Source organism: Lepidothrix coronata, unplaced genomic scaffold, assembly GCF_001604755.1.
Source record: "Lepidothrix coronata isolate B3197 unplaced genomic scaffold, Lepidothrix_coronata-1.0 Scaffold146, whole genome shotgun sequence".
Lineage (NCBI taxonomy): Eukaryota > Metazoa > Chordata > Aves > Passeriformes > Pipridae > Lepidothrix > Lepidothrix coronata.
The window spans coordinates 532,211-547,599 of record NW_016690326.1 but is presented as its reverse complement, the minus strand read 5'-3'; the positions used below and the strand labels follow the sequence as shown (position 1 = coordinate 547,599).

General features: G+C 43.1%; 2 protein-coding genes across 7 annotated transcripts in view; both read left to right on the top strand.

The window, feature by feature from the left end:
* Positions 1-8,773: 8,773 nt before the first annotated feature.
* MED7 (mediator complex subunit 7) lies at positions 8,774-10,749 on the top strand. 3 transcript variants are annotated; one of them, XM_017828209.1, is made up of 2 exons: positions 8,774-8,854; positions 9,785-10,749. In XM_017828209.1, the coding sequence occupies exon 2, from the start codon at positions 9,804-9,806 to the stop codon at positions 10,494-10,496; it is 693 nt and encodes a 230-aa protein (XP_017683698.1). In that variant the 5' UTR covers positions 8,774-8,854; positions 9,785-9,803; the 3' UTR covers positions 10,497-10,749. The 3 variants fall into 3 exon arrangements, with proteins under 3 accessions (XP_017683698.1, XP_017683699.1, XP_017683700.1); XM_017828210.1 differs by having other exon boundaries at positions 8,775-8,845; XM_017828211.1 differs by lacking the exon at positions 8,774-8,854 and adding an exon at positions 9,053-9,247.
* Positions 10,750-10,866: 117 nt separating this feature from the next.
* The window catches only part of LOC108503832 (hepatitis A virus cellular receptor 1 homolog), a 9,859-nt gene continuing 5,336 nt past the window's right edge, over positions 10,867-15,389 (top strand). For 3 of the 4 annotated variants that reach the window (XM_017828207.1, XM_017828204.1, XM_017828205.1), the window contains exons 1-2: positions 10,867-12,721; positions 14,498-14,839. In XM_017828207.1, coding sequence (XP_017683696.1) covers positions 12,673-12,721; positions 14,498-14,839 — 391 coding nt within the window. In that variant the 5' untranslated portion in view covers positions 10,867-12,672. The remainder of the gene's footprint in view (positions 12,722-14,497; positions 14,840-15,389) is intronic. The other variant, XM_017828208.1, reaches the window with a different exon arrangement.

Genomic DNA, 15,389 nt, shown 5'->3' with positions numbered 1-15,389 from the left:
AATAATTTACCAGTGCTGAGTTTTGGCCCTATTTTAATGTAGTACCAGAATACAAGGAGGCAGCTCCCTATTGCTGCTTTTTATAGCTGTTTGCAAGTTCAAAAGAAAATATTTCATTATTTTAAACAGAGCTTATGAGGAAAAAAAATTCTGAACAAATATCAGAATTGCAAAAAACCCCAAAGACTTGGATTTGATAGCGCAGTTCATAGACAGACTTGGAAACAATATTCTCAATAGAATATATTGTTTATTTCTCAAAAAAAAAGAAGTGGCATATCCCTTCCTTTCTGTTTCATGGTATGTTATTTAGGCAGTATGTTCCAGGGATCATCGAACTTTCCCTACTGATTTTGTTCAATGTTAACTAAGAAACTCCATTTTCCATAAAAATACAATTTAAATAAAACACTCGATGTACAGATTTGTAAGAGAATTTGCTTAAGACAATGCAGTACCATGGGACAGAAACAAGGACAAACATATAAATATAAATATAGATAGTCTTGGTAGTCTTGCTGAAGATAAAATGCAGTGTATACTGAAACATTTGTCATGCAGAATTCTGTTAAAGCGAGGCTTTGTTTCTCGGCAGAGTGACTGAGTACCAAGGAACTCTTGTGGTGAGATGACACAAGTCTGTGATCTCCTGAAAAACCGTCACTGGTGTCAAGGGGAATTTCATACCTATTTGTAGACTAGGATCAATGCCCAGGCCAAATTTCCCAATTCTTCTACAAACCCATTTGCCTACTGCAGTACACATGTATGAAAAATGGAGAGTTTGATGAGAGTTTTCAAAATTTAGCCCTGTGTTCGCAGTAGCTGGATAAATTCCAGACCTTGGACCTCCAAAATATAGGACCACTTTTGCGTGCGCATAACTTTCCTTATGCTTGAGAATTTGCTGATTTAAATTATGCTCAGAGATCCTTTCTTGTAATTAATAAACCAAAACATACACAGGGACAAACTGTATGGATTCACTGTGCAACAATGAATTTTCCCCCAAAAAGGCTGTTGATCTTGATCAACAAGCATTTTACTTGATTTGTGTCAATACAGATGCATTTATAATGACAGTTTGTAACGGCATTGCATTTTTAGCTAATAACACTTATTTAGGACTATGTTACTTTTTCTAGTCTCTTCTTCACACTTACTGTAGTGTGTTAAGGACTTTATGAAAAGTCTTTGTAGCTTGGCCAAGGGGGGTTGCAGTCTGCTGGCAGAGATGCACATGTTGTCTTATCAGAAAATTGAGTATAAATAGAAATACAAGGGTATGACATTGCAGCTCTGCAGAAAAAGCGAGGAGTACAGGACAGCAGAGAGGTGAGACATCAGCGCTCTGAGGGGAGCGAGGCTGCTGGAGATGGGAGGATGTGGGGGGAGAAGAGGTTGAGCAAGGGTGGTGAGTAGTGGGGGGAGAGCTAAGAAATTCTTTGAACACAGTGACTGGCAGCTTGATTTCTTCATGAGATAAGAGATGAGTTCTCAGAGGGGCATGAAGAGGGGAGCGATTTGATCAAATATACAGATAGGGGGCTTGGCAACTTCGCCTCATTTGGTGTAAACTTGGTGCGATGCACCACAGGAGGTCTGATGGGAAGCTGCTGCCAGGGGCAAGGTAAAAGAGAGAGAAACAAGGAGCAACTGAGAATACAGATTTGATACAACACATGCAGATGTAAGAAAATAATCCCAGGTTTTGGCCCATAGTGATAGAGAATGTTGTAGCTGGATTTAGCAGGCTAGATCGGCCATTTGGAGTTTTCCATGTTGAGCTCAAACTGATGGTGGGCCTATTAAGCAGGGAAAAAAATAAAAAATGAGCAGGAGGAAGGAAACAAGTCAACACAGTCAGATTTGGGTGCCATTGATATAAACATGGGAGCTGGTTTCAGTGGGAGCTGCTAACTAGCTCTGTTTTGCAATATTTCTATCAGCTGATAACTCTTCATTGTTGAGCTGGGGAGGAAGGTAGAGGCTGACATATTTTTGTATCCAATCTTGCTACAGATCTAATCCTTCATTTTTATTTTTTCACTTTAAATCCAAGCCCCACATGTAGCAAACACAGAAATAGTTGAGTGTTACAAGCCAAAATCAGAATATGAATGCTACGTTTAAAGGATGTATAGCCAGGTTGACATGTATAAACTAAAATCATATGGTCTAAGAATTGTATTTGTATTTAATTATACATTTAGGAGAGAGTAACCTGATTATGTATATTTGAATTTAATTTGAAAGATCATGGTTTCCTGACTAATTTTTAAATAAAATTGTTTAAAATAAATTGTTTCTTTCAAAACATGAACTGTAGACAAAAATCATTTGTCATTATCTATCTGGGTGACTAACAGGTTATAACCCTTTTAAAGAAAGCCTCAGACATTTAAAGGGTTCAGGACCTTTCTACAGTAGAGTAGGATGTAGGTATATATGTCTATATTTATTTAAGTAGAAATACACCACTTGTCTAGGACCAAGTGGGCTGCAGAGCTGGAATATGTGAGGATATCTGCAGAGCTCTACACACAAAGTACAGAGTCTTCCTCAAAGGGTTCTCCTCAGGAGAGCTGGAATATCCCATTAACACAAGTATCTCATTTCTGGAAGCTGACGCTGTATTGTGATACAGTTTTACACCAAATATATGAGCACGCTCCTTTCAAGACTTCTGGCACCACTATATATTTGCATGGTACAGAAATTCTGTATCCTTAATAAAAAATACTTAAATATAACTGTCCTAAATATCTTAGAACCACTCTAAGACTATCCTTCAAGGGATGATGAATTTTTTAGGTATCCTACATATTCTCTGCTTAAGTGCTTTTATAAAGCCTGCTACCATGTATCCTTTGACACTTTGTCATCCATATTCAGGAAAATCTGAAATACTTTAAATGATTCAGATTTAAGTTTGAGCTGCTGTGTGCTCTAAACACTCCTCTGTGCTGGGTAAGTTGAGGTTACAGATAAAGTTATTCTTATCAACTGTGGCCTCAGTGGACTCCTTTTTTTTCTTTTAATCACCTTAGTTCATTCCTTGCTACCTCCTGCAAACTGCTCTATTTCTGCTTTAAAAAATGTTATTTTAGGGATTGGATTTTTTCGTAGGGGATTTACCCAGATTATGCAGTTCACACTTTGATTACTGCTGACTGCAAAAATCTCCCCACCCGCACATCCTGCTCTGATACCAATGCTTATGTCCTGAAGGCGGCAGAGAAATGTATCAAGTTAAATATAGATTATTTTTGTTTTTGTAAAAAAAAAAAAAAAAACAGTCCACAAGGCTGCAACTCTCTCTTCACTCTCATAAATTGACCTATATACTTCTATCATGTGTAATATTTAGGTAAGGTTTACTGCCTGGGTGCCAGCTCTTCCTTTACACCAGCTGCTCAATACGATGATTATTACTCCACTTCTAAACTTCCATAATTCAACCCATTTTGCTACTTAGCTTAGAGCGTGAGAAACTCTTATTTAGGTTACTCAGCTGTCTTGCTGCTTTGGCAGTTCATTATCACCCCAATAAACATGTCTCCAGTAGACCCAAAGAACAAGACAGAAAGCTGCAGAAAAAGGGAAGAATTAGCCTGGTCTTTCTGAGCCAGATGCATCCAGCTTTCTCCTAGGTCTCACAATTGCACCTTTGAATCTGCTCACACTGCTGCTCCCAGTGACCAAGGGAGTTGCTCTTGTAGAACCAGAGCAAGATTCTCCTATGAACTGTCTGGGACCCCTGGGAAAGCAGATGCCTTGTTCTGAGCATTGCTAGGAGGATGTAGTGAATTATCCATCATTTGAATGCCTGAAGCGAATCACTCCCAGGCTTACTGATGTTGGCAGTAACACTGACAACATGCTTTATACTGGAGAACTTGCAAAGGGTTAGGACAGGCTCTTCTGTGATGAAGGGACAATTAATTCTGTCCTCAGCTGTTCTCTTAGAGAAAAATGCAGAAAGGGAAACCTAGTTTCATGGGGTTGTACCCAAACTGGGAATCCGTTCCAGCTCCTTTTATCAGTGCCTGCCTATCATGGTTTCTTTCTGTTACTGTCTCCCTCTGAAGACACAGGCATGACACACACTGCTGGCAAAATGGCAGTGCCAGGGTTTATTCTGGCATTATGACATGTTTGCTGCTACCCAGGTTGCTGATGGATGGACAGGGATTACTTCTTCATGCCATAGAGATGCATTTTTTGAGACATGTTCACTTACATGTTAGAATAGGTTGTCACAGCAGGCATGTGACCAAGAAAACACACAGCATTAAAAATCATGTTGGGGAGCTGCTTTCAGAAACAACATTATGACTATGAGCACAGAAAAGACTATTGGACGATTCTATCAAAATGTGTGTGGATTTTGAAGCATGTCAATTTATTAACCAGGAGTGAGATACCTGTTTTATTGCTAAATAGCCATTCAAGCTCTGTGCCGAGCTTTGAATCTGTTTGAATCTGCTAACAGGCTGTTTAGTAAGAAACAGGTCAACTGTCATGTGCAACTCCCATAAGCACTGCCCAATTTTTACATGGTAGGAACATTAAACTTCTTTCCTACATTAGTAGGTGTGCCAACAGGCTGCAGCTGATATTTTAGTCTGAGGAGTCAGGAAGAAAAAGCTGCACAGTACTGCACTGCAAATTCATTAATTCCCACAGCCACAGCAGGAGACAGGGAGATGGGAATTAACCACAGCAGATGGAGACATAAAGCTTGTTTAAGTCCCCTTCACCACCAACGGGCTCCTTTTCTCTTCCCCTCCTCCCTGGTATATTCTACAACAAAGCCTGTAACAATCACCAAAAAAGGAATTCCTGAGCTCATTGCTTAAGCAGATGTAAGATATAACACTCACCTAAACCCAACAAGAGACTGGAACTGAGTTTCATTTTGGGTTTACTTTTTCAGACAACATGAGAAAAGCACACACACATTTATTTATTATTCAGAGTGAAGTAGCAGTCAAAAATGGAAGAAATATGTTGTACCACAGAAGAGAGCAGCGCTCTTCTAAAAAAATGATTGAAAACGGGGTTTATATTTACTGTGCTTCCACAATGTTTGGATTCAAATTGTGCTAAAATAACAGCATACTGCAATGGTACACACTGTACACACTGCTGCTGAATTAATAGAACTGGAGTGTCTGATACTGAAACATGCCAATTTGTCTAAAATTAGTTATGAAGAAAACGAACATAAACTTAAGCAGTAAATTAAGATGTTGTGTCTTTGAGGTGAAGAATATCATTGTACTGATTCACCATCTGCTGAAGGGGTGTCCAGATTCAGTCCCACAATCTGGAGATGCTGTAGGAATTGTGATGCATTATCAGTGGTAGGTTTGTACTGGACAGCATCCTTATTTCAGAAAAGAGCTGAAATGTAGCAGAAAGCAAATTGGAGAGTGTTCCTCATAACACTCACTATCACTCTTAATTTCTCATTTAGAACCACTGTAAGGAGAAATGTTCACAGCTTCCCATAGGCTGGAAAGGGTCATCCATGGGTCTTCTGAGAACCAGCCATGCTACCAAGAATGAGACTGAAAAACTTTAGTCGACGTTATATCCCCTCTGTCTTGGCCACTATCATACAGACTGAGAAAATGAGTCATGAAGATCACCGAGATTGTGTAAAAAACAAGTGCTTGGCCCTCACTGTCTTCTCCTGTTTGAAGTCAGGGCGTTTTACATCCTTGCTGCACAGATCACTGAGTGCAAGGCACTAGAGAATCAAGCTCAGCTCCTGTTAAAAGAATGTGAAATCAAAGTCTGGAAAGTCCAATAAAACCAAAGGTGTATTAGTACCTCCTTCTACATGGGTTATCTCATGCATGTCTGGAGGTGATGCTTTTTATTCTTTGCCTGTCTTTCCGAGTATGATGTAACGATGATTTAAGAGCTTGCTGCCACAGAAATGAGGAGAACTGTTCCCCTCCTCATCTCCCCAACCTCCTCCTTTCCTCCTGTCTATGCACTCTCCTCTCTTAAAAGCTCACCCTGATGCTCACAGGGTAGATAACACACGTTGACTTAACTCTCTAGAAGAGCTGAAAACTTAATCCAGAAAAATGGCAGTAAGGTTTTCTGTGTGGTTTGGAGCTGCATCTGTGTCCTTTGCAATCCAATGCTTGACGGTGACAATACAAAGTGCTGAGAATAAAGGACTGCACAGCCAGAAGTGGGGGACTGGAGGAGCACTGAGGGAAGAAAGGAGAGAGGGATCAGGAGGAAGGAGTAGGGGTAAAGGAACAAGACCTCCCTTTCCAAAGCAGAAAACAGTTTAGTTGCAGCAGGGAACTGCACTCTTGCCTGTATTTGGCAACCGTGATCTCAGTTCCATGTTTATCTGCCTTGATAAGATCTGCATCTCCATCCTGGAGTACATTCCCTTCTTCAAAATGATTATTTCATGCATTAAAGTAGTATTTGACAAACACCACATTAAATAAACAAACAAACAAACAAACAAACAAAGTACTTTTTGTGCTTTCCAGTTTTCTTAAAGGTGGCTCTTACTAACAGATTGTGTACTAGCACAACTCCATTTCCAAGGGATGGTTAGCCCACATTCAGAGCTGAAATGCTAAAAACTGAACACGACATGTGCAAACCACCTTATCCTGTTGTGTTTCTTCTGCATTGTGCTGCCCACTGTGGCTTCCCATTAGGATATTTATGCACAAAGGATGAGCACCTTCTGTACCCAACCTCTTGGGTCTGAGCAATCCATTCACACCCAAGACACTTCAGTCTGTATCGATGTTTCTGAAAAGAACACTAGATTAACTCACATCTTGGGGCACCACAATATCCTTAATGTAAGGACCTTTGTTCCATTTTCTAAGTCAAAGTAATGGCATTCAAGAGCAGAAAATGTGAAAAACGACTTCAGATATCAGGCAGTATCAGATCTGGCAGTCTACAAATTATTGATAAACACAGATTGAGCCCAGCTCAATTTCCTGTCTTTCCCTGAAGTTGTGAGTCATTACCAAATGGCAAGGATACTCTCCTTTGGACAATATGCATAAATTGAGCTCTAGTTATTTAAAAAGAAAATCCTCAACTCCACGTTTGAAAATATAACATAGTCCACATCCATATATACATGAATGTGGATAAATACTAAATTATGATGGCATCAGTGAAAAGGAAAACTTTTAACTCAGGCTAAGGAATGAAACGATACGAGATTAAGAAACAATGTAATAATTAAAATCATCATCAGCAGAACGTAAACTGTGTAAATACTGTACAGCACTGTCAGAGAACAAGGACATTGAACTTCACTTAGGGTAAGACTTCTTCAGCAAGTTCACTGAAATTCCCTGCTATGTGACAGACACTCACTGAGAATGAATGTCTCAAAGGGGGTCATTTCCTCTTCAAAATATATTTTGCTTACAAACGAAACCAGATCAGCCTATTTCACCACCAGGGCTGTACTCACTGTCAACTGTAAAGTATATTTGTTTGGAATATATAAATATTCAACTATTCTGTAAAATATCTATACATCATTTCAGGCTTTCTAATCAAATAAATCTATTCTAGGTCTTCTTTGAATCGTGTTAGAAATAATTAACAGGATCCAAGCTAGTTATCATTCAATTGAAACTTTTTTGGTGACATGATCGATCTCGAAGCGTGGATCTGTAAATGACAGTGCGTGTGCACGCGATGGGTCCCTGTCACACCAAGGCCATTGCTGCCATCTGCTGAGGGAGAGAGAACGGCACAGGAACGGCCAAGTGTCAAAAAAATACTCCCTGTTGGCCATTCCAGGGAGAGATTCCTGCAGAGGCGATGCCAGAAAGCCCAGCTCCACCTGACCCACAAGGTGAAAAACTAAAATCCACAGGTTTTACTTCAACTCCCTTTAGAACAAAACTGAAAGAAGAGCGACGGAGCCGAACCGTTTATTAGAATATGCTCAGGAACGCTGGGAACGCTTCCAGGGTGATGCTGTGATTCCAGGGTCAGTGTTAATGCCCGCGGTATATTTGGATGCGTGGAAGCTCCTGGTACCATGTGATCACCACACACATGGTCACATTAAATGCAATCACTGCGTAATTCAGTGTTTAACGTGCAACAATCGCACTGGCAGAGCCCGATCTAAACGCGCCCCTCCAGCTCAGCCCGTGGCTGCAGCCAAGCGGCGGGCGGGTTCTGTTCCCCGCAACCAGCGACAGGACAAGAGGGAATGGTCTGAAGCTGCGCCAGGGGAGGTTCAGGCTGGACATTAGGAAGAAATTCTTCACAGAAGGGGTGTTTAGGCACTGGAAGGGAGGTGGTGTGGACACCGTCCCTGGAGGTGTGTAAGGAAAGGCTGGACGTGGCACTCAGTGCCCTAGTCTGGTTGTTCGGCCACAGGTTGGACTCGATGATCTCAGAGGTCTTTCCCAACCCAAGTGACTCCGTGATTCCTACGATTCTGTGTCTCCCAGCAGCAGGGCCACCCTCACCGAACCCCGTCCCCGCATGGACGCCAGGCCGGTCCCTCCCCTCCCGGTTCTTCCGCCTCAGGAGCGGTTTCTGGCGAGGAAGCCCCGCAGCCCTGAGCGGTCATAGCGACGGGACAGGATAGCCCCGCAACCCCCTCCACCCCCGCCACAGCGCGCACCCCCCGGTGCCCAATTCGCGCTTGGCACCGCCCCCCGAGGGAGCTGAGTGGAGAGAGCGTCTGACTGATGTTCACGAGAGCCAATCATAGTGCGGCACCGAGAGGCTGCGAGCCAATGGAAGGCAGGGGGAGGGGCCTCTGTCCGGAAGCGGCGGCGCTGAGGGAACGCGGCGGGCGGTGAGGGCAGTGAGGGTGAGTAAGGGAAGGTGGGGGCGGGCAGGTCCCCGCGGGCCCCGGATGGGTTCTGTCCCCTCCGCCAGTACCTGGTCACATCTCTTCTCTCCTCAGCACTGGTCTGAAGAGCCCTGCGGCCCAGAGCCCGGCCCAGCCCGGAGCAGGGCAGCGAAGCTCGGTGCGGGCGGGTGTGGGCCCGGGCCGGTTTCTCTCGTGGGTCGCGTGTGAAGAGGGGAAGCCACACGAGGAGCGGCTGAGGGCACTTGGTCTGTTCAGCCTGAAGAAGCAGGAGACTAAGGGCAGACCTCACCATGGTCTGCAGCTTCCTGACGAGGGGCAGCACCGATCTGTGCTCTCCGTGACCAGTGACAGGACCCGAGGGAATGGCTGGAGTTGTCAGGACAGGGTTAGGTACATATTAAGAAAAGGTTCTTCACCCAGAGGATGGTCGGGCACCGAACAGGCTCCCCAGGGCAGTGGTCACGGCCCCAAACCTGACAGAACTCAAGAAGCATTTGGACAATGCTCTCAGGCACATGGGTTTGCTGGGTTGTCCTGTTCATGACCTGGAGTTGGACTTTGATGATCCTCGTGGGTCCCTTCCAACTCAGGATATTCTGTGGGGTTCACAGACTGGGCTCCAGCTAGGGAAGGGGTCTCCCCCTCCCTGTGGCTGCTCAGTTTACAGGCTGGTCTTTCATATTTTGGGAAATGAGTGTTCTGTGCGCTACTGTAGTTGATCCTGCTGTAAGTAAACCTTAGTGAAAAGTAACATGGATTTATCAGTAGTTTCCTGTATTCTACACGTTGGGTTGTCTTTCTTCTGGCTCATTTTCTCAAGGCCACTTCTCTTGTATTGTCTTTATTTATATTTATATATTAATCTTGTGACACAAATTGTTAACATATCTTTCTTGTTAACATATGTTTCTTGGGACATTCCCATAGGTATTTTCGTCTGGCAAAAATGGGTGAACCTCAGCAAGTGAGTGCCCTTCCTCCACCTCCAATGCAGTATATAAAAGAATATACTGATGAAAATATCCGTAAGGGCCTGGCTCCAAAGCCACCTCCCCCTGTGAAGGACAGCTACATGATGTTTGGAAATCAGTTTCAGTGTGATGACCTGATCATTCGGCCCTTGGAGAGCCAGGGTATTGAACGGCTGCATCCCATGCAGTTTGATCACAAGAAGGAATTAAGAAAACTTAATATGTCTATCCTGGTCAACTTTTTGGACCTCTTGGATATCTTGATAAGGAGCCCAGGGAGCATAAAGCGAGAGGAGAAACTGGAAGACTTGAAACTGCTTTTTGTCCATGTCCATCACCTTATAAATGAGTATCGCCCTCACCAAGCCAGGGAGACACTGAGAGTCATGATGGAGGTGCAGAAGCGTCAGCGCCTGGAGACCGCGGAGCGATTCCAGAAGCACCTGGAGCGGGTTGTGGAGATGATCCAGAACTGCCTGGCTTCCTTGCCTGATGATCTGCCTCATGCAGAGGGAGGACTGAGAGTGAAAGTGGAGCCCATGGATACTGATGATGGCAGCAACTGCATCGGACAGAGCGAAAAGCAGAGAGAGCGTTCAGGTGGCAAGAGAGATCAGGTTTTAGACAAGGATGCAGCGATGTGCAGCATTATTGACGAAATGACATGAAGAAAACACCTTGCTTTGTTAATGCACCACAGGGAGAGGCAGCATGTATTCTGAGGCTACACATAGTTTGTTTTGCTGTTGTACAAGCAGATAAAGCTTTTCTTGTGCATGTGTTGGAGGTTGTGAGTGACTGGGCAGATGAAAGTGTTTGATATTTTGTGACCTGTGTTTTTTTGGTAGAAAGAAAAAAGTATAATTTTTGTGAAATGTACCATGAGGTGGTAGGCACAGATTAAAGTTGACTTTTTCTGTCATACTTTCATTTGTCACTTCCTGCGTATTTTGGGTTCATCTCTCTGATTTTTGGGTATGCCATTCTATGGTTCTATGTGCTCTGAGTCAAGAAAAAATTTCTACAGAAGTGGTGCTTGTTTCTTGCACAAGCAGAACACAGGAACTTGGAAAACAGGCACGTAGAAACTCAAATTGCACCAAGGGATTCCTTATAGTCTGTGTTTGAGGTGAAATCTAAAGCAAGTGGGTTAACTGTTGAACTGTAGCTCTCCCATTCTCTTACTGTGTGACCAGAACAGCTTTCCCGGGATACAGACAGCACTCAAACAGCTGTTGACTAATGTGTGAACGGAATAGCCTGGGCGAAGTGAGTAAAATGGACACAGACAGAGCTCTGGGATAAGAATTCCTTTATTTTCTCATCCTGTTTATTTATTTCAGAGCTCAGATGTGGCTCATGCAAGGGAGGAACCTGTGTAGACCCGTGCACAGCACATGTTTTGCAGGGGACTGTGGGAAGGGCCGTGTCCTGGTGTGCAGGTGGGTGTTTGCTGCACACTGAACCACCAGAGCTCACCAGCCCGTGCCAGGCACTGTGGGGAATGCAGTCACCCGCCTCCTGCCAGAGCCAGCTTGCCAGGATCCTGCTGGCCATTATCAGAATTGTTCCTTTAGCAGCTGTCTGCAGTTTCCTGTTTCCAAAGAAACACCAGGAGCGAAGAGGAAACGCTTTTCTTAGTGTCCTGCTTCCAGCTGCTGCACACAAAAGTCATGCTGCATGCAAAAGTCACCCTTCATCCCTCTTACTCTCACTTCTCTCCTGCAAGTGTGTTGCTAGTGTTTGTCTCTCAGCTGGATTAATCCCTTGGTTTTCCTGATTTTCGCTTAAAGAAACTGTCACTTTGGTGCCTCTGCTCTCTAAGGTATCCAGTGCGAGACAGCTCTGTTGGTTCTAACTCCTTAGTACTTAATTTCATCTGTATAAAACACTGTGAGGTAGACTAGTAGCTTCAGCAAAGAGCACTTCTTGGCTCTAGATCAAATACCCTTGATCACAGCTGCAGTTCTAGTCCAAACAATATAAAAAGACAAGATATCCTTGAAAAGAGTTTGGTGATCCAGGGACACAGGGAGAGTGGCCAGGGAACAGCCTTTCTCAAAAGCTGTATTTCAGAATTTTGTCAGAGTGAGCCTTAAGTCTGGCCTTGAGACAGTTTCCACACTACTTTTTAAACTGATTCTGCATTCTGGATGTTTTGTCTATATTGCAAAAGCCCAGGTGCATATGGAATTTTTAAGAGTCAGATGAAAAGAGACTGCAACTCTATTTGGCTCAACTGTGTAACAGTAGGACAGTTTTCCAATACTACCAAATTATTGCTGCCAAGGAAAATTTGCCAAAAGATGCTCTGAGCTGCTTCTAAGTATTAGAACCAGAAATTTATAATTAAAAGCTTGAGTAGTTCTTCCTAGGAATCTTTTTATTTTGCCAAGTCCTTTCTACTTACCACAGTACTCCATATCCTATGTAACCTTTTATCCAGTTGCTGTCTACTATGGCAAAAGCAGGTGTGGGAAGCAGTCTGGGGCAATGGTTCTGGTAGTTGTGTGAGCTCAGTGTTGCTGACAAGTTTCACTTATGGTAATCAAGCGGATCTGGAAAAAAGAGAACTAGATTTCTGTGGTGCTGCGAAGTGCCGCCTCTCAGTCACACCCCGGCAGCGGCAGCTCAGCCCTGTACACTTGTACCTTGCCTGCGCCTCTGCCTGTGCTGCGGGAGACAAACAGCCCAACCACGGGCAAAAAGATCAGACTGGACTGAAGGGCACCCACAGCTGTGTCTGGACATGGTGTGCTAAGAAGTAAACAAAGAAGTTTACCTAGAAGATAAGTTTTCTTGAATGAGGAGGGTGAGCAGGAGTGTTCCTCATCTTCAGCCACAATGTTGTCTTATGTCTGCATGAACTGGATTCTTCTGGTCCTGTTTACAGGTAACTAAGTGGGCCTAAGCAACTAGATGGAGGTGGATGGAGGTATCATGCATCAGGGATTCTGAGGGTTGCAAAGTGAGAAATTTTATCTTACAACAGAAAGAGTGGCCACATATCACAGACACTGCAGCTTTGTGTTAGACTTCTATCACAGTGACTCAATAGTGTTCTAGTGGCCTTATCACCTTTTTTAAGACAAAATCATGTTTGAGGGTATGATGGTTTTAAAGATGCTCCTTCTTGAGGTAGTCTTGGCTCCTGCTAGTCTGATTAGTGGGCTTTTAAAAACAATGATCTGAGATGAGCAGAGAACTATAAATCATTTTAGAGAAGTTGTAAAACAAGGGTATTTCACTTTGGCAGACTTTGTGAAGATGAGTACTTAGGAAGACAGGGAAAAGGCCAACTGTGGTTTCTGGTGTTTTTTAGCTAGTATGAAATTGTATTGGGACAAATTGGTAATTGCTTCTTTTTTTTTTTTTTTTTTTTAATCTGAGAAACCAGTCCTAGATTGTTAAAGGCAACAGCACTGAAAACAACAGGTTGTAAAGTGGTACTAATAAAGACAGACATTAAAAACTTGGTGGTAAGATAAATTCAGTAGAAAGAAAAGGGATATTACAGATACTCTATCTTGTAGTTCTTTATACAATCTTTTATGATGAGATTCATTTCAAGCTTCCTTTTTATATTAAATAAAAATTATAAACCAGACTGGACTTTCAATGGAGATAATTTGTTGCCTGTTCTTGCTGCACAGAACTCTATTCCTGAAATGTTAATATGGATGGATCAAAATATTTACACATGTGATCCCATGTTACTGAATTTGATAAGAATGGGCAGTAGTTAGTATATAGAAAATGGTTTTCTTTGAAGTACAAACAATGTGTGCACTTTGGGAGCCTCACTGCATACCCTTTTAGAAGAAAGTGGTTACAGGATGACTGTGACTGGATCCCCAGAGCACAAATCATTTTGAGTGGTACTTAACTAGCTTTTAATAAAAACCTTCAAAAGGGAATATTGACTGGAGTGATCTAGATACACAAAAGAAACTATCTCACTGTAATGAATGAGTGCTAGGGCTCACTGTGTTCACCTGAGTAGTGTGACACAGCCTTCTGGAAACATGAAAAATTACCTTTAAGGGGAACCAAACAAGTTAGAACCTGCATAAGAGTGAGAAGAGAAAATAAGGTAGTGAAAAAAAAAGAGTATAAAATTTCTCAGAAAAGCTCTGAAAAATCCCTTCTGATCAGAATGGGCAAAACCTGACTTTGGAAAAGAAAACCAGAAATTCATTCAATAGTAATCATTCTGATGAAACCTTCCTTTTAGTGCCTCTTCATTGAAAGGGAAGAAGAGTTTCCCACAGTGGTTTTGATGAAAGTCAGTGTCTTACTGCTCCCCTCTGTGTGGCTTGGATTAAATCTAAAGGAAGGAAAAGAGCTGACAGACTGCACCTGGCTCAAGAGAAGCCACAGAGTTGAGCAGATCCAAACACTGTTGTCTCTTCACCTCACTGCCTACCTGCAGAGGCTGAAGAAAGTGTATTTCTTCTTTCTGTGATGAGGGACACGTTCTGAACATGTAATTGGCCTGATTGTTATCCCTCACTGCATCATTCCTGCCGGGACAAATCTATTTGTGGAAAATCTGCTCCAGCAATGCCTGGTGGTGGTTGAGAGATGAGAAGTGTCAGGACAGGCAAGATGCACAAGAAGCTCCACCTTGCATGCCCTGTACTCAGCAGCTCTGTTGTTTTGTCCACAGGCCCCACAGTATCGGAATTAGTGATCGGAGAGGTTGGTCAGAACGTCACCGTGCCCTGCTCCTACAGCGTCCAGACGACACGAGACATCACATCCATGTGCTGGGGTCGGGATAGTTGCCCTAATTCACAGTGTTCTCGGCCTATTATCTGGACAGATGGATGGAGGGTGACAGAGCAGTACAGCAGCAGGTACCTATTGCAAGGGAAACTGCAGGAGGGCGACGTTTCCCTCACGATTGTGAACGCCGAGGAAGCAGACAGTGGGACTTACTGCTGCCGTGTGGAGCACCGGGGCTGGTTCAACGATCAAAAAACTAATCTCGAGGTTGTGATAAGGAAAGGTGAGTACAGAGGTGTGCTCTTGTCTGAGTACCATTGTGGTAAATCTGCTCTTGGGTCTGGGTTTCAAAGCTTGTGGTGGAAATAGTTTCTACGATCATCCATAAGGCTGATCTTTAGGACCTTGTGGGTCTGCTGTTAGTGCTGTTCAAATTGAGCTGTCTTTGGCAAAGTTCTTATCCCAGCGCAGTCACTTCATTTAATAAAAGGATATGGTACTTTGTTTCACAGTGCACAGCACTACTGAGCTTTCTTAGAATAACTGAAGAGTTTAAGAGAAAGGGCAGCACGCAGTACTTAGTTCATCCAAAGCGTTATTGCTGCACTATTTTCATAGAAAGCCGTGTTTGATTTTCCCTGCTTGATTCTAGAGTAAAGCCCAGAGACACAAAATTGGTATAGAGAAGTTTTTTATCAACTCTTCCTTTGATTTTTAGTTTTTCTCTTGCTTGTGAAAAGCATGATAATATATGGAACAACTGGCTGACAGAGGTACTTGTGTAGCTGGTGCTAGCAAATCCTTACTGTAGAAGCACTGTCTCTTTTTCACTA

Bases quoted from the DNA above. Each gene is read 5' to 3' on its own strand.
- MED7 (XM_017828209.1), top strand. From the start codon at position 9,804: ATGGGTGAACCTCAGCAAGTGAGTGCCCTTCCTCCACCTCCAATGCAG.